General features: G+C 41.8%; 1 protein-coding gene across 12 annotated transcripts in view; it reads left to right on the top strand.

Moving 5' to 3' along the window:
* Positions 1-5,168: 5,168 nt before the first annotated feature.
* Positions 5,169-27,544, top strand: part of Ralgapa1 (Ral GTPase activating protein catalytic subunit alpha 1) — a 216,549-nt gene continuing 194,173 nt past the window's right edge. For 4 of the 12 annotated variants that reach the window (XR_013044287.1, XM_042260602.2, XM_076550638.1 and 1 more), the window contains exon 1: positions 5,171-5,333. Coding sequence is in view for 8 of the 12 variants with exons in the window: in XM_042260602.2 (XP_042116536.1) it covers positions 5,228-5,333 (106 nt within the window). In the remaining 4 variants the exon portion in view is untranslated. Of the gene's footprint in view, positions 5,334-27,544 lie in introns of all 12 variants that reach the window. The other 8 variants (XR_013044289.1, XM_076550639.1, XM_042260606.2 and 5 more) reach the window with 4 other exon arrangements.

Consider the following 27,544-nt stretch of genomic DNA (forward strand, 5'->3'; position numbering starts at 1 on the left):
TTGGAGAGCAGCCACCTAGCTTTCTTATTGTATTCCATGTCTTCCCCACAGGAGGAAGTTCCCATCGTAAACCCACTCTGAAGCCTGTGGCTGAGGCGGTCATGGCGCTCATGAAGGAAACCTCTGTTGTTTTGCTAGATGGGCATGACGTGACCGTCAAATCATCATCATCATCTTCTTCTTCTTCTTCTTCTTCTTTTTTTGTTTTTGTTTTTCGAGACAGGGTTTCTCTGTGTAGCTTTGCGCCTTTCCCCTTTGGAGACCAGACTGGCCTCGAACTCACAGAGATCCGCCTGCCTCTGCCTCCCGAGTGCTGGAATCAAAGGCGTGCGCCACCACCGCCCGGCGTCAAATCTACTTCTGAATAACTATGTTTATGCACGTAGACATGCTGCTGTCAACTTCAGTAGGAGAAACGTCTGTTTCAGTGGCCAGCAGGTATTGCAGAGATTCATAACTTATCAAACACTGAGGATAGAAATTGATTGTTGACTGCCCAGCCATTATGGGGCACCCATAGTGCTCCCTAAAGGGGAACAAGGACCACTGGAGAAGTGCCAAGGTCCAGCTGCAGCCAGGCCTAAAAGGTGATTGACCTAGGCACATATTTTCAATCAACAACAATCAGAAGGGAGATCTGCCTCCGATCCTGTCAGCACTGAATCAGAACAGCTACCAGGGTCTGAAGTGACAGCTAGCGTCCCCAGACAAGAAACCTGAGCAGTGTCTGTTCCTAAAGAATTTTAGAGGAAAATATTTGAGGAAAAAAAATGGGGTTTCCAGGAATGATCACATCTGTCCCATGCATGATTGACAAAATGACACTAAAATCACCAAGAGAACCATCAATATTAAAAGAGAGAAGAGAGTGTGTGGCTGAGCGGTCCCAGCAGTATTCTGCGCTGTAACGAAATCCACTGGTCTTTGCTAAGTGAGACTGTCCCTGTGGGCTTTTGCCTCATCTGGAGACCTGTTGGACACGCACCCATATACTGGTCTGAAACTCGGCCGCATGCCTCCCAACAGAGAAGGGTTGGAAGGATGCTAAGAGCCTGGCAAGGTGGGAGAGGTTTGGAATGCTGACCAGGATAATATGACATGCTGTTGTACTCTGGAACTCCATTAGCCCTGGTTACCTGCTTAAAAGTTGCAGAAGATTGGGCCCATCAACATACAGCCACTGGAGCAAGTAGTTTTGGGGGCCCTGACCCTCCCTGAGAATTTACATGCAGTTAACGGTTGATGAGGGATGGAGAGACATTTTCTTCCGTGGTCTAGTCACTAGTAAGGTGCCCGATGCACCTTTCAGCAAACTCTTACTCATACTGTAAATAACCCTAATGCAACGCATTGGATCGTGTGAAAGATAAATGATATGGTTCGGTATCAGTACGAGGTGCCCTTGGAGGTCATCAGAGTCACAAGTACGCAGGAGGTGCTATGTCCCCCTCTCTGTTAGCTAGAGGCTGGTACTTGCTGGCCTTGGAGCTCTAAGACGTGGAAAGTGACAGGCATTCTTATGAGCCAATAGGATGGTGAATTTGGGAAGGGTGTTTCGCTAGAGAAGCATGAAGATCACATCTTTCTGGAGTGCCAGCCTACAGAAAAAGAGAGTAAGAATTTCTTGCCATAGAGGATTTAAAAACAAACAAAAGCACTGTTTCGTGCCAAATCAGCATGCCAGCATGTTGCCTTTCTTCTGCGCTGGCATCCTATTCTGTAGAATCATATATCAAAAACTGTTTTGTTAGGACTGGAGAGATGGCTCAGCGACTAAGAACACTTAACGGGTTCGGTTCCCAGCACCCACGTAGTGGTTCACGATGGCTTATAACTCCAGTTCCAGGGGACCTGACATCCTCTCTGGCCTCTGAGAGCACTGCATGTCCATGGTGTACTTAGATGCACGCTGGAAAAACACTCATGCACATAAAGTAAAAATAAATGAATAAATGAATTATAAGAAGCTGTTTTGCTTTTGCTTGTCTTTAGGAATAAAAAGATTTTTTTCCCTCATTTCCCCCCACAGGGAGAGGGTCGTCTTTCCTACAATCACACACATTAAAAAGACACGAAAGGAGAGTGGGACTAGCTGGGCAGAGGAACGGGAGGAGTGGGAGGCACGAAAGGGAAGTGAGAGGTGACTGTGATGGCAATACGTTACGCATATGTCTGAAGTGTCACGGTGTGATGCATTATTATATAGCACGAATATATACTAGTAAAAACATTCTAGAAAGTGTTCACAGTGATCAATTTTCATAGTTGTATGGCTAGCCTAGTTAGATTTCTATCAATAAACACCATGACCCAAAGCAACTTGTGGAGGAAAAGGTTTCTTTCCGATTATAAGAAGGGAACTCAAGGCAGGAACCTGGAGGCAGGGACTGAAGCAGAGACCAGGGAGGACTGAATGATGTTTTCTGGCTTGTTCCCCATGGTTTGCTCAGCTTGCTTTTTTTCATGCAGTTCCAGCTCATGTACCCAGGAGTGGTAGCACCCACAGTGAGCCAGGCCCTCTCCCATCAATCTCTGCTCTGCTCCTCTCCTGGCAGGCCCAGTCTGCTGGCCATGTTCACTCTGCTACTGACTCTCTCTTCTCTGGACTCTTCCAGATGCCTCTGGCTGTTCTCTCACATCTACAATAAAAAAAGCCTTGCCCTTAACCATACCACGGAGCCATCACACCATCAGTTCATGCACTTATAAATCATGGTTCAATATTTTACAAAGACCCCCCACCCCATTTCTGACATGCTTAAAAAAAAAAAGAGTTCTAGAAGCAGAACTTTTGAATCGGATTACACACACATTTTTATGTATCTTGTTACTTTTCAGAAGCCTCCTATTAATTCCTGCCTCTTCCTAAGGGACTCTGAGAGTTCATGCTGCTGTACTCATGGGTGAATTTCTATTTAAAGAGAAGTATTACTGATAACACAATGCATTGCTGTTAAAAATGTTATGTTGAATGAAGTAAGCTGGACGAAAACATACTATTCTGTAGATTTTATGTAAAACTTAAAAAAGAAGGGTGCTGGAGAGACGGCTCAGTAGTTAAGGAAGAATATGCTCTTGCAGAGGATCCAAGTTTGATTCCCAGCACCGACGCTGGGTGGCTCACAACTGCCTGTAAGTACAGCTTCAAGGTCCCGGACACCTCTGGCCTCAAAGGACACCTGTAGGGGGGAGTTTAAAGTGAAAATAATTTGGCCCAGTGGTTAAGAGCACTGGCTGCTCTTCCAGAGGACCTGGGTTCAATTCCCAGTACCCAAGTGGCAGCTCACAGCTGTCTGCAACTCCAGTTCTAGGTGATCCAACACCCTTACACAGATATACAGGCAGGAAAACCACCAAAATAAGTAAGTAAACAAACAAACAAATAAATAAATTTATGTGCTGGACTGTGGTTGTACACACCTTTAATCCCAGTATTCAGGAGGCAGAGGCAGTCAGATAACCGAGTTTGAGGCCAGCCTGGTCTACAGAGTGAGTTCCGGGATAGTCAGGGCTATACAGAGAAACTCTTTCTCGAAAACCCAAATAAACAAATAAAAATAAATCTTTAAAAATCTCTTAAAGAAAAATACAAACGAAAACCTCTAACAAATATGAATTCAGAGTGACAGAAGGCAGATGAGTAAGTGCGTGGGCCCTAGGGATGGGCAATGAGAGACATTTGTAGGCGGAGTCAGCTTTTTTATTAAATCAATCAGATGGTGCCTTGGCAAAGACACATCTTCACAGTGTACAAAAAAAAAATTATTCCATAGTAGACACTGACAAGGAAGCAAGAGTTGTATAATCCTGTGATTATTATTCATATTTTCATTTCTTTCTATGTCCTGTTTTGTTTTGGAGACATGGTCTAATGTAGCCGAGCCTGGCCTTGAATTCCGTTTCACCTCCCAAAGGCTGGGAGGACAGGAGAGCACTCACACACAGTTAATTGTTCTGCTTGCCATCTACAGATTTTCCTCTGGATTTATGTGAGTACTTCACTGGCTAATACAGCCTTCCTTTACAATCATCCAGATTTCTCAAGTTTTCTCTCTGATACATGGTGGGACTCGTACAAGATATTTTGTTTATCTCTCTCTCTCTCTCTCTCTCTCTCTCTCTCTCTCTCTCTCTCTCTCTCTCTCTCTCTCTCTCTCTCTCTCTCTCTCTCTTTGGCACTGGAGATCACCAGCAAGCTGTAGCCCTAGCCATCCATGTGCATGGGAATTTAAAGGAAAAGGATGTACCACACTCCTACGCATCTCTAAGGCACAGTACATTTTTAATCATGATTTTGCAAAAACACGGGGAAAATCCAAATTAGAAAGTGAATAGTTTGCAAAACACAGGAAGAATCCAAATTAGAAAGTGAAATGACGTTACAGCCAAGGCTTCGGAGCTGGTATCAAGCTGGCCTTGTACATCTATCCACTCTTACGTTTATCTTAAATTACCAGGAGTGATTTAAAGAGTGGAGAGGAAAGATCTTTTTTTAAAAAAAACAAACCAAAACAAAATTAAAAACCCCAAACCTCTAGGAACTGCGGTTTACACCCAGCACACGGTAAAGAACACCCTCCTTAACTCCCTTGCCCTCCTCCAGCTGTGCTAAGAACCGATTCTGAGCCCCCCTCCAAGAGGTTACAGCGGCGGGCATGAGCTCACGCTAGCGTGACGTCACGAGCACCTGACGTCAGAAGGCGGTTGCCACGGGGACCGTTCGCCACCGACGGCAGAGTCGTGAAACTCCATCACCCACACGGCTGGGTTTTGGCCTCTTGCGCGGTTGAAGCTGAGACGCTTCAACCTTCAGGGGGCCTCAGGGAGAGAGGAGTGGCGCGGCGGCGGCGGCGGAGCGCTCCATCTCCGCGGCTGTGGGGCCCGGGCCGCGGCCTGGGCGGCCTGGGCGGCGGCAGCGGCGACAGCGACAGCGGCGGCGGCGGCCCCCGCTCCGCGTCACCTCGTCGCTGCAGCGCGCGGGGCCGGTCCGCCATATTGGAGCCGGGGCCGCAGGTTCCGTGCAGCGGCGGCGGCGGCGGCGGCGGCGGCGGCGGCGGGGGCGGCGTGAGGCGGGCCTGGCGGCGGGGCCCGCGCGGCGGGGGAGCGCATGAGCCGCCGCGGCTAGCCTCGTCTTCCCCGCCCACCGCCTGCGCTGGGCCGCCGGGACCCGGCCGGGAGGGGCCGCGGCGGCGGCGGCGGCAGCGGCAGCGGCAGCGGCGGCCGCAGGATGTTCTCTAAGAAGCCGCACGGGGACGTGAAGAAGTCCACCCAGAAGGTGCTGGACACCAAGAAGGACGCGCTGACCCGCCTCAAGCACCTGCGCATCGTCATCGGTGAGGAGGGGAGCGAGCTGGGGGGTGAGGTGGGCGGTGTGCGTGTGCGCGCGTGTGTGTGTGCGTGTGCGACGCCTCGGCCTCGCCGGCCCCCCGGCCCGTCGCCCCACGCGAGCTCCGGGGTTCGCCCTCGCGACCGAGCGCGGTCGGGAGTGAGGGCCGGCGGCGCCTCTGCCCACGCGCGGGACGGAGGGAGGGCGGGAGGGCGGGCGGCGGGCGGCGAGGGAAGAAGGGGGCGGCTTGGCAGTTGGCACAGACCGGGCAGCCCCGACCCGCAAGAGACCCACGTTGGAGTTTGGGGTCCGGAAATAATAAAGGCCACGAGGGTCAGGCTAGAAACTTAAGTCCTTGATGAGACTTGAGGGACACTTGGTGGTGTGGGTAATGGTGTTGGGAGGGCGTGTTGGCCAGATGACTGCTGCCATCCCCGCCCAAGGGGAAAGAAAAGCAACATGCTCGCCGACTCGCTCGCTCGGGCAGTAGAACCCGTAGTCTTTCAAGTTTTTTTGGCAGGTGAGGGCCGGGAGGAAGCAGTTACACCTCTTTGGGAAGTGGGTGGTTCCTGAAGCTTGTGGGGAAGGACCCCGCCCTGCTCTTCTGTACTCCGTTCTTCATTTTTGCTGTCCTTTAGGAGGAAAACTGATTATAGAGAACGAGATTCTCGACAACTGTACAGAATTCAGTGTTCCTTAAAATGTTCTCACTGTCGGCTGTCTTCAACTTCAGGGTTTCCAAAGACCAAGCCGAGCCGAGTTTGGGATATAAAGTTAACAGGAGGGTTTTGGAAACTTGGTCATAGATAACGTTGAGAAGGACAGGACTATGTACTTATGGAACTGTTGGTTCTCTATTTTTCCCCCAGTGGAGAAATTTGAGATGAAAAGGAAAGTTGACCAGGGCCCATGTACAGAATAATAGTGTAACTGAGGTTAGAGCCCAGATGCTTGGATTCTCATTCGTCCCAAGCTGTCTTCCTAATGACTGACTACTTTGGAAAGTGACTTAAACATATACGGTGTGTCTGTTCCTGGGATATGTTTCCTTAGTGTGTTGAGACACCACGACTAACACCCAACATTTGTGTGGTGCTTTACTGTCTACAAAGGGTTTCACATGAATTACTATAATAGATTTTTGCAATCTGTCTAGAAATAGAGATCTTATTGCCTGTGTGTGTGTGTGTGTGTGTGTGTGTGAGAGAGAGAGAGAGAGAGAGAGAGAGAGAGAGAGAGAGAGAGAGAGAGAGAGAGAGAAAGGTTAAGGTAGGCCATGTTTCTACTAAGCTGATGGAAGACTAAATCAAAAAATGAAATCCAGATTTTGTGTCTCTTAATTTGTTTTTCATCCTTCCTACATGTATGACAGCTAAAATCACAAGTACTTACTCCTGTGGTATAATGAGAAAGGAATTTAATCCAGTTTATGGAAACCATTTAACTATGGTAGAGGTTTTTAACATTTTATTTTCATCCTGGAGTTGTCATTGAAGCCAGATTTGTCTGAAAAGATACATCTGAGACATACAAAGTCATCGTGAATGTAGATGGATTACAAAATAATGGCAGTTGGAAACTGGACACTTAGTGCAACTTGACACTCACTTGAGACAAGCTGTAGACTGCATAAATGCAGAACTAAAAAGCTGAGTTACAACAGGGAATTGAGATTTCTTAAAGTAACTGCCATGGTTGATTAAGGATTGGTTTCTTTATGTTTCTTTGGCATGTGGTTTTTGTGGTTGTGTGTGTGTATGTTCTGTGTGTGTGTGTGTCTCCTAACTTGGGAAACATGAGATGTCACACATGTTGGATATTTTGTAGAACTAGCTTCCTCTGTTTGAAAATAGAATACTTACAAAGAAAAAACTTTTTTTTTGCTTTATTAATTTAAGAACTCTTTTTAAAAAATGAAAATCACTGGAGAAGATATCTTTCAGGACTTTCAGATGTTGAGCATTCTTACAGACATATGCCAGAGAGTAGAAGACCTCACTAAAGTAGTTGTAGAACCATGGTGCTTGACCAGACACACCTTGCCAATAGCAGACAGTGACCGTGTCTGGAAACACTTTTATCTATCTATCTATCTATCTATCTATCTATCTATCTATCTGTCTATCTATCTATTTCAAGACAGGGTTTCTCTGTGTAGCTTTTGGAGCCTGTCCTGGAACTCACTCTGTAGACCAGGCTGGCCTCGAACTCACAGAGATCCACCTGGCTCTACCTCCTGAGTACTGCCACCACCACCCGGCTAGAAACACTTCTGTGAGGAGTTGCTACTAGATATAGTATGCTAGATGATGCTAAATGAACAGAAAAATCTCTCATAGCAATATTCAAGTCCCAAGTGTCAGAATACCAGCTTCTGAGAGCTTGTCATAATGCATACTAAAAGATGGACCCCCAAATGCTAAGCTTGGTTTTAAGTTCTCTCCCTCTGCCTTAGGGCTAGGAATTGAACTTGGGGCTCAAGTGTGCTAGCAGGCACTTTGCTTCTGAGCAACATTTCAGCTTCAATATTTAAATTTCAATAAAAATATTCTGTATTTTTAAATGGTTACAGTTATTTTATTTAAAATAAGATTAATATGATTTCTAAGAAAATGAGTGAATTCTTAGAGGCTTGCCAGTTGGTATCCTATTTTATAGTTGGAAGAGCCATTTTAAATCCTTTTTGGAAATAAGTAGGGATTTAAGTAAATACAATGAGGGAACTGCTTAGTTGGTTAATTACACAGAACGGTATTGGACCAAACAAAAGTGCTGTTCATTGGGGGTATTTATAGGAGAATTCTGTACATCCAGGTAATAAAGTCGCAACTCCCCTTAGTAAAAGTGTTTCCAGACATGACCTGTCTCCTTTTGGCACTTCTGTTCTACAACTACTTTAGTGTGGTCCTCTGTACAGATCCCTACTCACAGGGCAAAGGTCTGGAAGAGTAGTCAACATTTAAAAGCCTTTGAAGATGTCTTCTTCATTGTTTTTCATTAAAAAACAATTATTTTTCGTATGTTCTGCCTTCATGGATGTCTGAGCAATATGTGTGTGCTTGGTGCCCAAGGAAGCCAGAAGAGGGTGTTAGATCCTCTGGAAGTGGAGTTACAGATAGTTATGAGCTGCCATGTGAATGCTGGGACTTGAACCTGGGTCCTCTCGAAGAGCAGCCAGTGCTCTTAACCACTGAGCCACCTCTCCAGCCCACTTTCCTTTTTTTTTTTTAAATTCCTTACATTATTAAAAAGCAAAAAGGTTCTTTCTCCTTCAAAAATTTATTATATAAAAACATAAAATTTAAATATCCAGTGTTAACCTTCCACTGTAGTGAGAATTCTAGTTAAATGTATAGATTTTAGCCAAGTGTGGTGCTGCACTTCTGATGCTGAGGCTGGAGGATTGCAAATTAAGAAAGCTATTATAGGGAGTACCAGAGCAACATAGTGAGATCCTGTTTTAAAGCAAACAAAACAAAACAAAACGAAAATTCCTCTGATGGGTTCAGATTTCAAATCTGCTGGTTATTGATGATATCATATGTTTGATCTGTAGATACTAAAAGGGTTAGGTAGAAAAAGAAGAGGCTGTGTCTGGTTTCTAGAGTTTTGTGGTATCCTTTTTACCTTCCCACTTCTGGTTTATAACTAGTAGCTTTAAGATAATGGTAGTAAGGTTAGCACATGTAAAGTGACTGGTACAGCTCATGCCAGATTATGCGTATTCTGGAAATGTGGGTTTGCTTCTACTTAAAGTGGAAAGTTGGATTCAGTCATCGGGATTTAAAAATATAAGTGCTTATTTAGCTAAGAATGGATTATTGCAGTGGTTCTCAACCTGTGGGTTACAACCCCTTTTGTGTTGAATAACCCTTTCATAGGGGGTCACATATCAGATATCCTGCATATCAGATATTTACACTACATTTCCTAACAGTAGCAAAAATTACAGTTATGAAGTAGCAATGAAAATAATTTTATGGTTGGCGGTCACCACAACATGAGGAACTGTATTAAAGGTCTCAGCATTAGGAAGGTTGAGAACCACTGGATTATTGCTTGGTCATTTTAACAGCCTTATTAATGTACACTTGCCATCCAATAAATTGCACATATTTAAAGTTTGTACAGTAATTTTGACATGGGGTACTTCATGACATCAACATTAGACTTCCCCAAACAAGGTAAATATAGCTAGGGGCTGGGCATTTGGCTCAATAATAAAGCATGCACTGTCCAAGGCCCTGGAGTTACCTTCTCCTCAACACAAGAAACAGGAAAGAGGGCTGAGGCTGTAGCTCAGTGGTAGAGTGCTTGCCTAGCATGCTTGAGGTCCTGGCTTCAACCTCTACTACTGCCAGCAAAACCAAGCAACAAAAGCTTATAGCCAGATACATGAGATAATGAGTATGTCCTCCACCTCCCAAAGTTTCTCCATGCTTCCCTTCCTCCTCCTCCTCTCCCCCTCAGCTGTGCCTTCCTGTCCATCCCTGAGCAGGTCTCAGTGTACATTTGCGGTTTGTAGAGTTTCGTAGACGTGGGATTACATAGCAGACAACTGAGACTTTACTATAGTGTTCTCATTTTCCTTCACTCAGCCTCGTTATTTTGAAATCCACCTGTATCGTACTCTGGTGTGTCAGTGGTTTGTGTTTTTATTCTTGAGTTGTAGCCTACTAGACCACAGTTTTTCCACTTATCTGTTGAATAACATGTGGGTAGTTTGGGGCTGTTACAAGTGAAGCTGCTGCACAGTGCACTTGATAGGCATACTTTCCATTCCGAATGGATCGATACCTAGGAATGGAATGGCTGGGTCATGTGGCAGTGGTGTATTTAACATTCAAGAAACATGCCAGCCGGGCAGTGGTGGCACACAACTTTAAACCGAGCACTCAGGAGGCAGAAACAGGCAGATCTCAGAGTTCGAGGACAGTCAGGGCTACACAGAGAAACCCTGTCTTGAAAAACCAAAAACCAAACTAAAACAACAAAAAACTTGCCAAGCCTGGTTGTAGTAGCTGATGCCTATAATCTCAGCACAGGGGAGGCTGAGTGAGGAGGATTGCCTTAAGTTTGAAGCTAGTAGAAGCTACATAATGAGTTATAGTCTAGCCTGGGCTACAGAATAAGCGAGACCTTGTTGCAGCAAAACAACAAAAGAAACTGCCCTAACATTTCAATAGTAGTTTGAGAGTACCAGTTCCTCCATATATATACATGAGCACAGCTCTGTGTGGGCAGTCCTCTTCATTTCAACCTCTGAGGTTTGTGTGCTGGTCATGTCTGATAGTATGTGCTTACTTCCATTGTGTAACGTGTGTGTGTGTGTGTGTGTGTGTGTGTGTGTGTGTGTGTGTGTGTGTGTACATGAGTATGTGCAGGATGGAAGATTGAGGTTATGAATATTTATGGATCATTCTCATCTTATTTAAGATAGGGTCTCTAAATTGAATCTAGAGCTTGTTGATACCAGCTAGTCTAGCAAGCCAGTTTGCTCCAGAAATCATGTGCCCCTCCCTGCCTTCCAAGCTCCAGGTTGGGATCTGAATGTGGGTCTTCATGTTTGTGTGGCAAGTGCTTTATCTGCTGGGCCATCTCCTCAGCCCTTGTCAGAATTTTTAAATTGTTTTGTTTTCTAACTCAGTTTTTAAAGTTCTTTATAAATTCAGGATACAAATTTTTTTGTGGGCTTGCTTTGTTGTTTTTATTGTTTTGTTTTCTCAGTGCTCAGGATCAAAACCAGGACCTTAAGCTTAGGTAGGTGCTCTCCTTACAGCAGCATCCCAGCCACTGAATACAAGTATTTTTTATCAAATAAATGATTTGCCAAGGACCCCCTCATTATGCCCCTCCTCGGCAGATTGTGGTTTATCTTTTCATTCTCTTGCCTTTTAATCTTCTAAAGAGGAAAGCTTTATTTTGACTTATATGATTCTTAATATGTTCATTGAAGGGGTAGGCATTTTAAAATTTGTTTTTTAATTTTTTTAAACTGTTATTTTTATTTCATGCTTATGGGTGTTTTGTCTGCATGTATGTTTCTGTACTGTGTGCACACAGTGCCCACACAGGCCAGAAGAGGGTGTCAGGTCCCCTGGAACTAGGGTTGCAGATGTGTGTGAAATGCCATGTTGGTGTTGGGCATTGAACTCTAGTCCTCTAAAGAGCAGCCAGTGCTCTTAACTACAGACCCAACTCTCCAGTCCCTAGCATTCTTAATTTTGGTTACATTTTTATGAGTTGGGGATGTAGCACAGACAAGAATGTTTGCCTATCTTGCACAAATTCTTGGGTTTGATCGCCAGCAGGACCACCAAAACCAAAATTTCAGCGTAATTTATATCAACTTTTATGCTAATTTTTGGACAGTGTCATCTAAAACTTGCCTAACTATGGTTAGGCATTTTCTTACATGCTTCTAAAAGTGATACTGTTTTAGGTTTATTTGGGTCCGTGAGTCATCTTAAATTTACTCTGCTTTGTAGATGTGCTATAAAGTGTGTTGTAGGGTGTTTCCCCCATCCCAGTCATTCTATGTAGGTAGCAAGTTGTTCTCAGACTTGTAAGTCCTGCTGTACTGAATTGCCCTGTGCTTTGGTGAAACTTGTTTGTCTAAATATGTGTGGGTCTATTTCTAGACTCTGTTTTGTTTCAGTGATCTGTTTTATTTGTGCTGGTGCCAATACCACAATATTTTGATTATTGTAACAAAAATAAATCCTGAAACCTAGTTAGTGTTCTCCAGCTTCACTCTTCATTTTCAGAGTTCTGTTGTTGCTTGTGCTGGAAGTGCCAGGCTCTGTATCTCCATGAGAGTTTAAGAGGGACTTGTGAAGAAGCCCAGTCATCATGGTGGCACATGCTTGTCGTCTCATCTAGTTTGTGGTCCAGCACCTCAGGAGGCTGAAGCCAGAGGATCATTTGAGGCAACTTATTCAAGCCTAGCCTGGGCAACATAGTGTGAGACCCTCCAAAAAACAAAGGTGCTGGAGAGATGACTCGGTGGTTAAGAGCTGGCTGCTCTTCAGAGGACCTGGGTTCAGCTGCCAGCACCCATGTGGCGGCTGACAGGCATCTGTAACTCGACTTCCAGGGAATCTAACTCCCTCTTAGGGTCTCTGGAGGTCCCAGGTATGTACATAGTACACAGACATATGCAGGCAAAATACCCAAACACATAAAGTAAAAGGAAAAAATGAAAGATTCGTTTTCCAATTTCTGAACAAAAAGAAACCCGTTGGGATTTTGACTGGGACTGTTTGAGTCTGGATGTCAGTCTGGGAAAACACTGTAAATACTGAGTCGTGACCCAGTCTGTTTCTCTGAGGACTTCTTTAATTTTCTCAGCAGTGCTGCACTGTCTCCAGCACCCTGTGGCTCTTCGGTCAGTGGTCCGACTTAACCCTATGTAGTTGTGAAGCTCCTCTAAAGGGTTAGCTTAGGCAGGTGTGCTACATGTCTCCTAGACCCCAGCACTCGGGAGGCAGAGGCGGGCGGGTTTCTGAGTTCCAGTCCAGCCAGGGCTAGGTGTAAGACCCCATCTCAAAACAACACCACCAAAACTAGTGAAAAACAAACCCCCCAAATGTTATCTTGGTATTTATTTCTGATTGTAGTTAGTTTAGGGAAATACAGACTTTAAAAGTGTATGTGTGTGTGTGTTGCCTGCATGTGTGTTGATGTACTACTGTGTGCCTGGTGTCTGAGGAGGCCAGAACAGGACGTTGGATCCCCTAGAACTGGAGCAACTCAGGTCCTCTGGAAAAACAAGCAGTATTCTTACTCACTGAGCCAACTCTCCACCTCAAGATCTGCCCCCTCACCCCTCACTTGATTCCATTGGTTTCTTGTGTTTCCCTTTATAATGTGGGTGCTTTATTCCTTTTTTGTTTTTTTTTGGCCTCTTGCCTTGAACTGGCTAGAAACTCTGATGCTATGTGGAAGTTTTTGACAGAATTTTTCTTACAAGAAAAAAGAAAGAAAAATGGTGGGTTTTTTTTTTTTTTGTGTGTGTGTGTGTGTGTGTGTGTGTGTGTGTGAGAGTGTGAGAGACAGAGACAGAGAGACAGAGACAGGGAGAGAGGGAGAGAGAGAGAGATAGAGACAGAGGGAGAGGGGGGGAGAGAGAGGGGGTTATTGTTATGTAAACCAGGCTGACCTGGCATTCACTGTGTAGCCCAGGCTAGCCTTAAACTTGAAGTACTCTTCCTGCCTCAGCTTCCGGGATGCTGAGATGACAGGAGTACATCATCATGCCTAGTGAGGATTTATATATATATATATATGTATATACATATAATATCTGCCTTTTAATGGAGAGTTTGGAATTATTGCATGTAATATGATTATTGATATGATTAAGTTTGAGTCTGTTGTTTTGCTTTTTGTTTTCTGTTTGGCCTGTTTAGTTCCCATCTTTCCCCTTTCCTTCCTCTCCCTTTTTTTTAAAATTTTTATTTTTTTATTTATTTTTTAAATTACACTCATGATATTCATTACTTACACTCATGATATTAATCACATTTGTGGTATTCATAGATTACATTTGCAGTATTCATTCAATTATATATATATAATTTTATATATATATATAATTTTAAACGTCGAATGTCATTTCTTGAAGGGGGTAGGAGGTCTTAAATACAGGTTTACAGCACAATTGGAGGACCCCAGAGGGCAGAAGTTCGCTACTGATGTTTTACAATCTTGCATCTAAGCTGTTAACGCCCATTATTCAGGATACACAGACAAGGAACTTCCCTTAAGCATTCCGGAGGGTGGAACCTGGCAGGGAATTAGCATAGAGAGGATATCAAGGTCAAGGTCAGCAAGCAAGGCAACAGTTACCCAAAACGGGGGCCAGGGCCCTGCAGATCCCCCTTTTATTAAAAAATGAGCTACTGACTTGGGTTGCATGGAACGTCAGCAGGTCACCTTACCCGTCATGGAGACGCCTGCCCAGGCCACACAGGTGCTCTGTCTTAGGTTGGTGAGTGCCCCCCAGGCATTACCCGTCTCTGAATACTCATTATCATACTGGCTCAATCATGTGTGAGCTGCATAGTTAATTGCTGCCAAAGATCTCAAAGTGGCACTGGGCTTGCAATCTGTGTGTTTGATACAGAAAAGACCAACAGAGGTCCTATCTCACCCATAGCCAGTAGGGAACTGAGCCATTCCCTTCCTTAATGAGCCATACTGTATGTTGGAGTCCTTGTAAGATAGTATCCCAAAAGCAACTGAAACTTGAGTTTATAAATTTATGATTTTCAAAGCCAATTGAGATGTATATAACTACTGAATTAAATTTATCATGCCCAATAGAATGAACGATTAACTAACTGTGGTAGTTACTTTTATTGCCAGGGTCTCCACTGTGCTAGCTGTAGTAAGCAATTATGAAATGGTAATCCCAGAAACAGTAGCAGCAGTGTGTGCCATTGCTATAACAGCCACAGCAGCAGCAGCAATGTCAAATTCTCTTCTGGATTGTGTGGACATCCACTGGCGTGGATACAACTCCAGTAACACGAACTGCAAAGGCCTGTTTTTCTTGATCCCACCTCTCCCTTTTTTAGTTTATAGCATGTATCTGTAAACTGGTCAGGGTCTCCACCTCTAAGTGGTATTATAGCAGTTTGCACTTAAGACCCTTATAAGAGTATACTTCCGTTTCCCCATTTTGAGCACTTAGGCTTTTGTTATCATGTTTTACCTATGTAAATCCAACACTGTATTATTTTATCTATGCAGATCGTTATCTTTGTAGGATTTTTCAGTTTTTCAGGGCTGAGGATAGAACCCAGGGCTTCACAAATACTTGGTATGTGTACTACCAGTGAGATAGACCTTTGTAAGATTTGTAAGTGACAAAAAAGTCTTATACATTTCTCCATCTAGTATCATTTTAGTACTATTATCCCCTTACATAGAAATTATGTCTATTCTGTATAATCTTATTTGTGCTTGAAAAACTAACAATTTCCTCTATGGTGATTGTTTGCTAATGAAAGCCTATTTTATTTTTCAGACTGCCTTTAATACTTTTCGGAAGATACTTTTGCTCTGTTTAGAATCCTAGATTTATGGGTTTGTTTCCCCTCTTTGTCTTTAAATATTTTACTTCACCGTCTTCTTTCTTGCAATGTTTTTGACAGGTTTTTTTCATCTGGATCCTATTCTGTATGCAGCTTATCATTTCTTTTCCTATGGCTGCTTTCAAGATATTTTTCTTCATCATTGGTTGTGAGCCATTAGGCTATCTTCATATTTCTTGATGTGTAGGTCATTGAGCTTCTTGGCTACAGATGGTAGTCTGTGGCAGAGGGCAACTGTTCACAGCACCACGGACAGGAAGCAGCCTGGGGACCATGTGCTTGTAGGAACCTGTCTGCAGTGACTTACTTTCTTCAGCTCTGCCCCACCTCTTCAGTTTCTAGAACCTCTAAAAATAGCACCATTAGCTGGATAGCAAGCCTTTGAAAAATGAAAGATTCAAACCATAACTCCAGTTAATATTCTTAATAGAACAAGCTGTTTTAAATATAGTAAGCCATTTTTGCACTAGTGTTTTCATTTATTAAGGATTGTATTGTATCCAGGTAAGTAATGAATAAAGAGCAGAAAGAGAAACAACAACTAAATAGTCACTATGTGAAGAAAAGAAACATTATCAGGTTAGAGATGAGCCGATTACAGCTATAAGTCATTGAATTTGGTTCTTAAATTTCCTGGTGGCTCAGGTGGAAAGAGAAAGGTCATGTTACAAGTCTTTGGTGTCTTAGAACAGAAAGAATTCTTTGTTTTTGGTTAGAACCTTCCTTTTCTTCATTTCTCTGTTTCACTCACTTGAGTTTAAGATGTCCCTGCCTTGTCCTCTCAGGTGCTAGCATTGCACCATGACTGACTTTGAAGCTTGTTAAATTTAATTTGAAATCTATGTATGTCATGTATATGCACTCATATATTTAATATATAGCACCTTTGTTGAAGTGTTCATACTATAGAAATAGATCTTGGGGAAAATAGTTGAGTAAATGACTAGTATTTATATTTTTGTAAGTGATATCACCTTCCTCCAATTGGCATGAATGTTTAATGATAGGTAGAAAAAGGTAAATTTATATTGAGACCTCAGAATTTGAAATGTATGGGACTCCCTCCCTCCCCCTTTGAGACAAGGTCTCTCTATGTAGTCCTGGCTGTCTTGGAGCTCTCTGTGTAGACCATGGTGGTCTTAAATTCACAGAGATCTTTTGCCTCTGCTTCTAGGATTAAAGGAATGTGCCACCATGCCTGGTATGTGTGGGACATCTTTACATTGCCTCTTCAGCTAAATATTGCTCTTTCCGTTTGTGTTTAGGAGGATTGAGGTGCATATGTGTGGGTGTGTGTGCACATGTGTGCATTTGGAGGTCAGAGGTCAATGAGGGATATCTCAAGTGTTTCTCCATATTTAGTCATTCATTCATTCATTCATTCATTCATTCACTTATTTTTGAGTCAAGGTCTCCCATTTGGCTTTTAGCTCACTGATTGGCTGTACTGGTTGACTAAAAAGCCCTAGGGATCCTTCTGTCTCTGACTTTTAGCTTTGGAATTATAAGTGAATAGTCTCTGGCTTTTTACATGGGTTTTTGGGATCCAAACTATGATCCTCATACTTGTGTGGCAGCACTTAACAAACTAAGCTGTCACCACAGCCCCATCCTGATCATTTTTGTCTGTTCCTACTATTTTTTATTAAAATGTTAATTAATTAATTAATTTTGCTTAATAATTTGTAGCGGTTTACTAGTTAGTTTCCCTATGAGGATCTTTCTCCCTTTCTAAACTTTCACCTGATGCTGTCACAGTCTTTCTATAGCACATTACTGAGCATGTCACACCAAATGTTCTCAAATCTTTCATGGATCTTCATTGTCAGGAAGATGAAGTTCAAAATGTTTAGCTTGTGTTTAAGCAATCAAATTATCTGATCTTACCATTCCAGCTGAGTGATGTAGGTGAATCATAAAAAGCAAAGGAATGTAATGGTTTTTCATTCTGTTAAAACTCATTTAACTAATCTGAATCCCAGTTCTCTTCTTGATATCAGATTTCTTTGTATCCCGTTTTAATGGGTGGCACTCTCCCACGCACAGGGAAGCCAGCATCCCTGTATTTTTCTTAGTACTCTTATGCTTCTGTTACACCTATGCATTCATCTGAATATACCCCATGATTTGGGATACATGTTGCTTTCTCAGTGCTCTGAGTTCTCTACCTCTCTACCTCTGGGGTCGGTCGGTCGGTGTCTCCACCCCCCCCTCTCTCTCTTTCTCTCTCTCTCTCTCTCTCTCTCTCTCTCTCTCTCTCTCTCTCTCGTGTGTGTGTGTGTGTGTGTGTGTGTGTGTGTGTGTGTGTGTGTGTGTGTCTGGTGTTTTTGAGACAGGGTTTTTCTATGTGGCCCTAGCTATCTTGGAACTCACTATGTAAGAGCAGGCTGGCCTCAGGCTCACAGGACCCCCTTGCCACTGCCCTCTTCCCCCTCCAATGCTGGGGAGGCACCATCACGACCAGTCCATTCCATTTCATTGATCACACTTTTGCAGACTTGTCTTTTGTAGCCAAATCCTCCCTTCATTGTTAGTGCTTTCAGTGTTCTGTTTACAAGTCTCTTTTCTTCTACCTGTGTATAGTTCTTGATTAAGTTGCCCCTGGCTTCAAATGCCCATATATGTACTGTTAATGCCCCCCATCTACACTGCAGGTTTTACCTCTGACCTGCTTTCTAATCTCAAAAGCAGACTCTACACTTAAAGACTCATCATACCTCAAACACCTTCAAGTGTCCTAACATCTTTTCTACCACATTGTCTTCCCATTTTACCCCTAGTTACAACTCTCTGGCATGTTTCACTGTAGTATCAAACCAGAAGTCATTGCACTTGCTAATAATACTTGCTGTACCAGTCTGTGTTCCTATCACTTTTAGCACTTGAAAGCTTCAACTTTTGCAAATTTTAGGGAGAAATGTTACACACAACTTCTATCAAGCCTTTCTGATTAGGTCAGCATAGGAGCTGACACGAGACTTTCATACACTAAGCTTATTTATCTCCAGTAATTTGATTGTTTTGGTGACAATATTATTTGCATACCTAAGAAATGTCTCAACTCTTTCCTGAGCACAGAATATCTTTTTATATCCCTAAATTAAATGTGGTGGCTTGCTCCATAATAGGGTGCTCAGTAAATACTGTTCAGTTCTTGAGTGGATACATTAAGTATGAGAAGAGCAAAACTGTTTTGTGAGCATTCACTTGTCAGTGGAAGAAAAAAAATCAAGGAAGTCAGTATTCTAATCAGAAAGAAAGTTGGGATTGTTTTCAATACCCATGTAAAAGATTTTAATTCAGAATCTAAAGTCTGTTGTATAACATGGAAGAACAGGCAAATATGTACATGCACACATGCACACCTCCAGAGCACCAACTGAAAAATGTACAAGCAAACACACGCATAACTAGGACATTAACTGGAAAATGTTTATGTCATTATGGCAGGGATTAACAGATAATTTCTCCCATTGAAAGATATTTTTAATTATCTTGTTAATAGCATTCAGCTTATGTAAAACTCATCCTTAGGAACCAAATGAAATGTAGCCTTAAAGTACACCAGTCCCTTAGTTTTATCCTCATTGTGTAATAAAGTTAACTGACCTATGTGAGTGTTAAAGCTCTGGAGGGAAAGGTATCCTGACTTGTTGGGAAGCCAGGTTATACCTAGAGCTGCAATAGGACAGCTCTGGAGGGAGGGTATCCTGACTTGTAAGGAAGTCAGGTGATATCTGAAGCTGGGGTACACGGGGATGATCTCCTGCAGGATAAAGCAATCTTGCTCCTCCGAGAGAGACCCATTACAGATGGACTTTGATTCTCTTCCCTCCCTCACCCCCTTAAAGGGTGCTTCCCAGCAGAGCTGTTTCTTCTCTCTGGCCCAAGATAAGATGTTGCTTCTTTTGCTTCACTCTGCTAAAGGGGAAGCCCCTGCAGAAATGTAGCAATCTTCTCCAGCTCAGTGAAAAGCTGTTACTTTTTCCCTTCTCCTTGGTCAGCCCTTTTGAGGGAATATTTCAGCAAGGTTTTTTTCTGCTCAATCCGGCTAAGGGATGTGCCCTGCAAATTAAGGTTTTCACCCAAGACGCTTTTGAGGAAGAGATTTATTTGGGAAGAAGAAGTCCAGGAGAGTGGCTGCCTCTACCAGGGTGGAAAAGAACAGCCAACAACTGAATAGGCAGAGGGGCTTATATAGGGCTTCTGAGGGGTGGAGTTTCTCCAGGGAGAAGATTTTCTGTTCAGGGATTGGTTAGTTATCGGTTAGTTTCATTGGCCAGGGGCAGAGATGGCTGATTTCAGGGCCAAACTCTGTTTTTTTCACTGGTTTTATTTAGCCTTTTGGCTCCAATTTTAGGGCCAGGGTGTATTTCTTTCACTGGCTCTGATTCTAGAGCCAAAATGTGTTTCTTTGGCACTGGTTTCAGGGTCAGGGCATGTTTCTGAGGTTCTGGGTTCAGGGCTAAAGTGTTTTTTTTTCACTGGCTCAGGTCTCATGGCCAAGGTGTGTTTCTTTCACTAGCCCTGGTTTCAGGGCCAGGGTGGATTTCTTTGGCTGGCCCCTTTCCCCTACTGTTGGTTAAGTGGAGGCGCTTGTGGCTGGCTGCCGCCTGTGGCGGCCATGCCAACAGAGGAGAGTGCTGGAGGAGAGTCACGAGCCACGGTTACCTTTCTAGAGCTTTATTGGGAGAGAGAGAGGGAAAGAAAGACTGTGTGGAGGGGGAATACGGAAGGAGAGAGTGCGGAAAGAGAGAGGGCACAGAGGGCACGCCTGCTGTTTAGGCTGGGACGCTGTTCCTTACACCTACAACCTAAAGGTTGACCCAGAGAGAAGGCTTGATACAAAGACAGAGCAAATGGAAAGTTCAAGGTACTGGTCTTGAAGATTGGAGTTATAGGCTGCTAGATAGATGGGAAATGGTTCTAGAAGATGGAAGAGAGAGGATGGACTGATTCTTCTCCACAGCTTCTGCAGGAGGACAGTGGTACTGCTAGTACCTTGATTTTTGCTCATTGATTTCACCCTGGGCATCAGGTGTGTTTGAGAGAATAACCTTTGATGTTTGGGGCTGTAATTTCTTAAAGACAGTCACAGAAAGCTGAGCGCTTTCTTGGCTGTTTTGGCTTTTTCCTCTACCATATGTATTTGAAAATCAGCTGGCTAACTTTCATGAAAAGCTTTGATTGGATGTTTTGTTTTTTGAAACAGGGTATCTTACTATATTATTGCTCAGGCTGGTCTTGAACTAGAAATCCTCTTGTCTCACCTGCTAGCCTTGTAAGTTTGTGACACTATGCTTGATGTGACTCAGTTTTGTTTTGTTTTTTATTACATTGAATCTACAGATTCAATGTAGAGAAGATACAGACATTAGTAGTGCATGCTCTCTTTCTGTACTAAGGAACTTTCCATTTACTTATTTACGTTTCTTTAAGGTTTGAGAATTAAAAGATTTCTATTTTTTTTACCAAAGATTTTTGCACACCTTTAACATAGCTGAAAACAGTTACATTTAGGAAGAACATTAAAACTTAAAAGGACCCTCAGGAGGTACAGATAGGGCTACTGCTAGAGTGGAAGGCCACACTGTCAGATCCTTTCTCCAAAGGATAACTGTTCCATTCCTACGCAAGGCACTTGTAGGTAAATGAATGTTTAGATGAAGTTGAAGAAGAAAGTACTTTTAAAAACTTGGGTTTGGGATATAGAGTGCCAGTATATCATGAGGCCTGAACCAGTATACCAAGCCCTAGGTTCAGGCTTCACTGCCACACAAGCAAACAAAACACCCTAAAATTTTTGAACAAGTCTAGATAGTAATTTGCAGATTGATTTCAGATTTATCTCTGCTCCTACATATGAATATTATGATTCTAAAGATTTGTTAGGGTTTTTTTGGTGGGAAGCATACTAAGACTTCACACATGTTAACACATGCTATACCCCTGAATTACATGTCCAGTCATTATTAATTACTAAATAAGTAAGCTTTTCATGTGAATGTGAAGAATTTATCTGGTAGTTCCATCTATCTATGTTCTTGGTAAGTTTTTAGAGTGAATATTTTTATAAAAAAGCAGCTGTCCATGTATTGATAATAATGGTATTTTTGATTACTTAATATCTAACAGGTTCTAGACTAGATATTTTACATGTATTACTTAATTTCCATAATAGCTTCATATAGTAAATAGTAATTAACTGCTGAGCAGACTTGAAGACTAAATAGATAGGAAGAGAAAGCAGAAGATTGGAGTCTGATTTTAGTTGTTTATTACTTAATACTTCCAATCTTTAGTTTACCTGTCCACGAAAATATTATAATAGCACCTCCAACATAGTTAGAGACTACACAAAAAATACATTTGAACCACAAAGTTCATAGGGAAGTTTGAGGCATTTGTCAAAGTGTAATTGGACTCTTAAAAATGATAAAATTAAATCTCAAGGTAGAGCACTTACCTAGCACTTTCAAGACCTGGATTCTGGCCAGGCAAACACAAGAATAGATGTTATATGCTACCCAGTCAAGTAATAGAATTTGTTTTTAAAGAATAAATGAGCCCTACATGTCTGGTAAAAAATAGCAACTTAGAAAATGATGAATTTATGCTAGAAAACAAAGGAAATAAAATTGGCTACTGGCATTTTATTTCAGATAATGTAAGGAAGCCACATGACTCTTACCCTTCCTCTCCACCCAAACCTAAAATAGAATAACCAGGCTAAAGTGGTGTTTGTTTGGAATTTGCTTGGGTTTTGTCTGAATTCTTTTAAGTCCATAGACTTCTTAGGACTTTCTAGAAGCAGCGAGGTTGTTACTGTAAGCCTTTTAAAAAAATAATAAACATGCCATTTCTCATCAAACATGTTTAAGAGGGGCTGGAGAGATGACTTAGTGGTTAAGAGCACTGGCTGCTCTTCCAGAGGTCTGGGTTCAGTTCCCAGCACCCACATGGCAGGTAACTCTAGTTTCAAGGCTTCTGACATCTTCACACAGACATATACACAGGCAAAACACCAATGAACATAAAATAAAAATAGTGATTAAAAACTATGTTTAAGAAACATTGCCATCTATGTATCTGCCTATTTGAAAATTTAAAACAGATGGATCTAAGCAGTCATGTTCTGGGCAGTTGGCAGAGAACTAGAAGAGGTGGTGGCTTGGGAATGTGGAGTCATATGCCAGACATGAACCATGCTGTGCACATGAAAAAGAAGTGTTATCTGAAATACTGCCTTCATAGAGATGGGGCTTTAATTAGAATTCAGAAGGTGTCCATTAAGGAGCAGCAGTTTGGGTAAAGGTAGTGAACGGCAGGAACACAGACATGAATGCAGGAAAGGAGTTGGCCAGTACTCCTTGAAAGTTTTTAAACAAAGCATCAGGCTTCAGCTTGAGATGTTCAATTTAATTGCAAAGTGAATAGAAGAATGGGTGTTGTGGGTGATACTGTATAGAGATAGTTTATGAGATTTGGTAAAAGCCTTTCATGAGGATTTAAGTGGAAATGATGCTACTTCTTCGATGTCATTTTTTTTTCTATGTAGATGTGGATGTCCTGGAACTCACTCTGTAGACCAGGCTGGCTTGAACTCACAGAGATCTGCCTGCCTCTGCCTCCCTAGTGCTGGGATTAAAGGAGTGTGCCACCTCCTTTAATGCCTAGCTACGCCATTATTATTTTTTTTAAATCCTAGTTTTATTGTGAATTTATATCAGAAATTCTCTGCTTTGGTACCACTGTTAGGGCTGTTAAGCTTAAGCACTGAAACTGTACCCTTCCATAGTTAATGCTGCTGGGATACCAAGTATAGTCTGTAAACGGGTCCACATGTACTGATGGCGTATTACTGATCTGCAGCAACGCAAACATAGAAGTTGAATGTGTTGAGAGGTTCATCTCACTTTGACAGTCCATAACATCCAAATGTGCAATTATTGGACTTATCAAATAGGGTACCTGAGCATAGAACAGTCCATCTGCTTTTCACTTTATACAAGTCTTATTTATATTTAAATGTACAAGCATATATACAAAATTTCACATATACAAACACTTTATTTGATTTAAAGTACTTGCATTGTATGAAAATTCAGTGTTGATTAAGTATGTCTGCCTATATTGTTGGCTGTTTTGGACTTTAAACTCCTAAAAGGCATATGCCTAATTTCTTCAGTATCCAAAAGAATATTTTCATTGCTAGAGGAATGATTTTATGAACTGAGATATCTATTTTGGATGTGTGCAACTGGTTATAAAATATTAATATTACTCTATTTTGATTACTCTGAAAGCAGATGGCATTGTTTTACAACATATAAAAATAGTTTACTGAGTTAGGTTCTCTTCTAAAAAGTAATGGTCATGTATTTATTTGCAGTAAACATCAGTCACTTGGTGATACTATAGTTTGCAATTTCTAATTTTAGGGGGATTTTTGCATTTTCAGTTCTTCATTAGCTTTATTTCTTTTTATAGTAGTTGTTTTCATTCAATTGACCAGGAAGTTTAGCACTCATTCATTTAGCCAGATAGGATGTCACAGGTTTCACAGATTGGGATGCTAAGGAATTGGATATTAGGAGAGCTAGAAGAGTTTAAAAGAAGAAAGAAACAGAAGAAACTTGTACCTGTTAGCAGTACTGTCCCTCCCATACTGGGTTCTCCTGGCAGCTATTAATACCTTTGCATCTCCATGGTTGTAGGTGGATCATATAAACAGAATCAAACATGTATTGGCCCCTGTGTCTGGCTTCTTTCACTTAGCACAATGTTCTAACAGAACTTCATTTTTTTATGAATACATGGTATTTGTTGTATGTGAATACACTACATTTGGTTTATCTTTTAATCAATTTATGGACATTTGAATTGTTTGCAGTGTTTCATAATTATGAGTGATGATGCATGCTATGAATATTGTAGCATGTGTCCTAGTAATGGAATTTCTGGGTCATGTGGTAATTCTTTTAACATTTTTTAATGCTTGCCAAATCATTTTCTAAAACAGCTACATCATTTATAGTCATAGCAGCAATGTACAATTCAAATTTCCCACATCTTTGCCAACTCTTGTTTCATGTCTAATTTGAATATAGCTCTATAGTGGACAGTGGTGCCTCTTCTTTGTGCTGGAGATGAACCCCAGACCTCATGCATGCTACACAGGTGTCCAGCTATAAAGTGATACTCCCAAACCTTCATTTTGGTTTTGGTGTTTTTCCCTGGTGGCTAATGGTGACAAGCATTTTTCATGTGCATATTTTTATTGGTTGTTTGTATATATCGCTGGAGAAATGTCTTCTTATTCAAATATCCTATCCACTTTTAACTGTGTTTTTTGACAGTGTTAAAAATTGTTAAAATGAGGTTTGCAAGTATTTTCCATTCTATAGAGAGACTCTTCTCAATTTTTTGATAGTGTTCTTTGAAGCAAACAAAAATAAATACGTAAACCAGTTTCTTTTTTCTTTATGTAGTGTTGGAAATCAGATCCAGGGCATGCAAAGCAAAGATTATACCTCCGTGCCACATTCTTCTCCTGCTTTTTCTTTAATTGCTTATGCTTTTAGTGTTATCTAAGAAATAATTTCTAGCGCAAGATTGTTTTCTTTCTTTCTTCTTCTTCTTCTTCTTTTTTTTTTGTTTCATTTTTTTTTTTGAGACAGGATTTCTCTGTGTAGCTGGCCTCGAACTCACAGAGGTCCTCCTGCCTCTGCCTCCTGAGTGCTGGGATTAAAAGGCATGCACCACTATGGCTTGGCTCAAGATTGTTTTCTTTAGAGAGTTTTACAGTTACTTTTACATCTGTCCTTTTTGAGTTTTTATTTTATATATGGTATGTGGTAGGAGCCATACTTCATTTTGTTGCACATGGACATCCAATTGTTTGAGCACCATTGTTTTTAAATAAGTATTTTTTTTCCCCATTGAGTTGTTTTGGTATCTTTGTCAAAGATAATTGACCAGTTTAAGGATTTGTTATTGGTTCATTAATCTATATGTCTTTCCTCCACTTGGAACCAGTTTTGATTAGTGTTAGTTCTTCAGCTTTGTTCTTTCTTAAGATTTGTTATAAATATTTTAGATTCTTTGTGTTTTCCTGCAAATCATAGGATCAACTTGTCAATTTTGGTAAAAGAGTAGTGTGGATTTGGGTAGGGATTGCATTGAATCTTGATATATTTGGGGTACTGTCTTCACTGTATGAATTCTTAGGATTTGTTCTTCATTTATTTCTTTTAATTATGTTTTTGAGTTTTCTTATTATCATAACCATTATCATCATTATCGAGAACTAAACACAGGGGATACATATAGAAGAGGGGAGAGCTGAGAGGAGATAGACAATGTGAGAACTTACTGGCCCCCACTGTTGACTTTTGTCTGGACTTACAATTCTTCTCTGCTGCTGGGAGGGACTCTGCAATGGACAGTCCTCGTACCTTGCTGAATCTTACTCTTGGCTAAGGACAGTACATCATAGGTAGAGTCTCAGATCTGGTCTGAATTCCTTCAGGGTTCCTGTTGTGAATGCTTGCCCTGGCCCTTTACTACTGGCTCTTGCCAATGTCCTGAGGGCTGTTTGGAGTCTGAACATTCCAATGTACCTCTGGTTCTCGAAGGGTTTTCAGCTCCTGAATGCTGTTCAGATCTGATTGGAGATTTCTTTTCTTCGGTCTCACAGCGTTTGTCAGGGTTCAGCATATAGTTCAGGACTACTTGGTCTGACTTTTCCTAGAATGTGATTTGAGGGTTCTGGCTGCACTCCTTCTGAAATGGCAGCTTGCTTCTGCTTTGTCGCCAGTGCCGAGCACCCCAGTGCTAAGAGAAGAGGCATTTCCCAGCTTCCCGGCCATTGCTGCTCTGGGTGCAGCCTTTCCCCCCACAGTTTATAGAGTTGCTTTTCTGATGACTGTTTACCAGTTTGGCTGAGATAATTCCCTGGAGATTGTACATCCATACCTGAGTATGGTCTGCCATTTTGAATCCTAAATTATTTATTTTGAAGATTGAAATTTTTTGTTTTATGCATTTGACTGTCTTTCTGTATAAATGTATGCCACATGTGCCTGTGCCTGTGAGGCCAGATGCGGGTGCTGAGTCTCCTAGAACTGAAGTTACAGATGCTTGTGAGCTGTCATGTGGGTGCTAGGAATCAAACCTGGGTCCTCTGCAAGAACAGTATATGCTCGGAATTTCTATGCTGTCCTTTTGGTACTTTATCTAGCTTGTGTTTTACTTGGATTTTTCAAGTATCTTTGGTGTGAAGATTGCCTGACTGTTGAGTTTAGAGTGGAAGTGTGAAAGGACCGTTTCTGTTGTCCCAGGTTGCTGTACTAGTCTTTCCCCTCTTGGGTCTCAAACTGGACTAGAACCTTAGCTTTTACATAATTTAGACACAAGAATTGAAAACCCATCACACTATTTAGTGTAATTTTTTTTCCTTAGAGTTACTTGTTTTTGCTTTTTTATATTTTGAAATAGTTGTATAAAACTGAAAGCTTCCTGGTTACAAAAACCAAAATAACGTCTATAAAATATATCTGTTGTGGGAATCTTTCTGGAATAAGCCCCCAGACACCAGTGAGAGTAGAAGAGAAGAGATGTCCCAGCGGACTGAAGCCAGGACGCCTGAAAGGCTTTGCTGTTGGGTCTAGTTTGTGTTTTCCTTTTATGCTCTAAAACCGTAGTGGGGCAGGCAAGCAGGATCTTACGGAAGTGTACCGGGCAGTCACCAGGTTGTTAGGGCAAATGACCCATTGCTCCAACTATTTCTCCAAGTCCTTCTGTTCCTGGTAGCAAGTGAAGTTATGCTTGCCCAATAGGCAGTCCAAGTAGTGCTTTAAGTGAGTCACTAAATCAGTCAATAAATCAGAATCTAATAACTTTTCACTAACCTTCTTTAATTTATAATTCTTGTCTTTGTCTTTAATTGATGAGTCAGTATAATTGTCTAGGTTAGGATCTGGATTGTATTTTTTAATATTTATCCTTTTAATCAATTTTAGATTGTGGATGTATGTATGTATGTATGTATACATTCATTTTAGGAAATACTTTGTAGATTGATTTTTTTTTAAGACAGGACTAATGTATGGCCTTA

The sequence above is a fragment of the Peromyscus maniculatus genome, chromosome 14, assembly GCF_049852395.1.
Source record: "Peromyscus maniculatus bairdii isolate BWxNUB_F1_BW_parent chromosome 14, HU_Pman_BW_mat_3.1, whole genome shotgun sequence".
In the NCBI taxonomy this organism is placed as follows: Eukaryota; Metazoa; Chordata; class Mammalia; order Rodentia; family Cricetidae; genus Peromyscus; species Peromyscus maniculatus.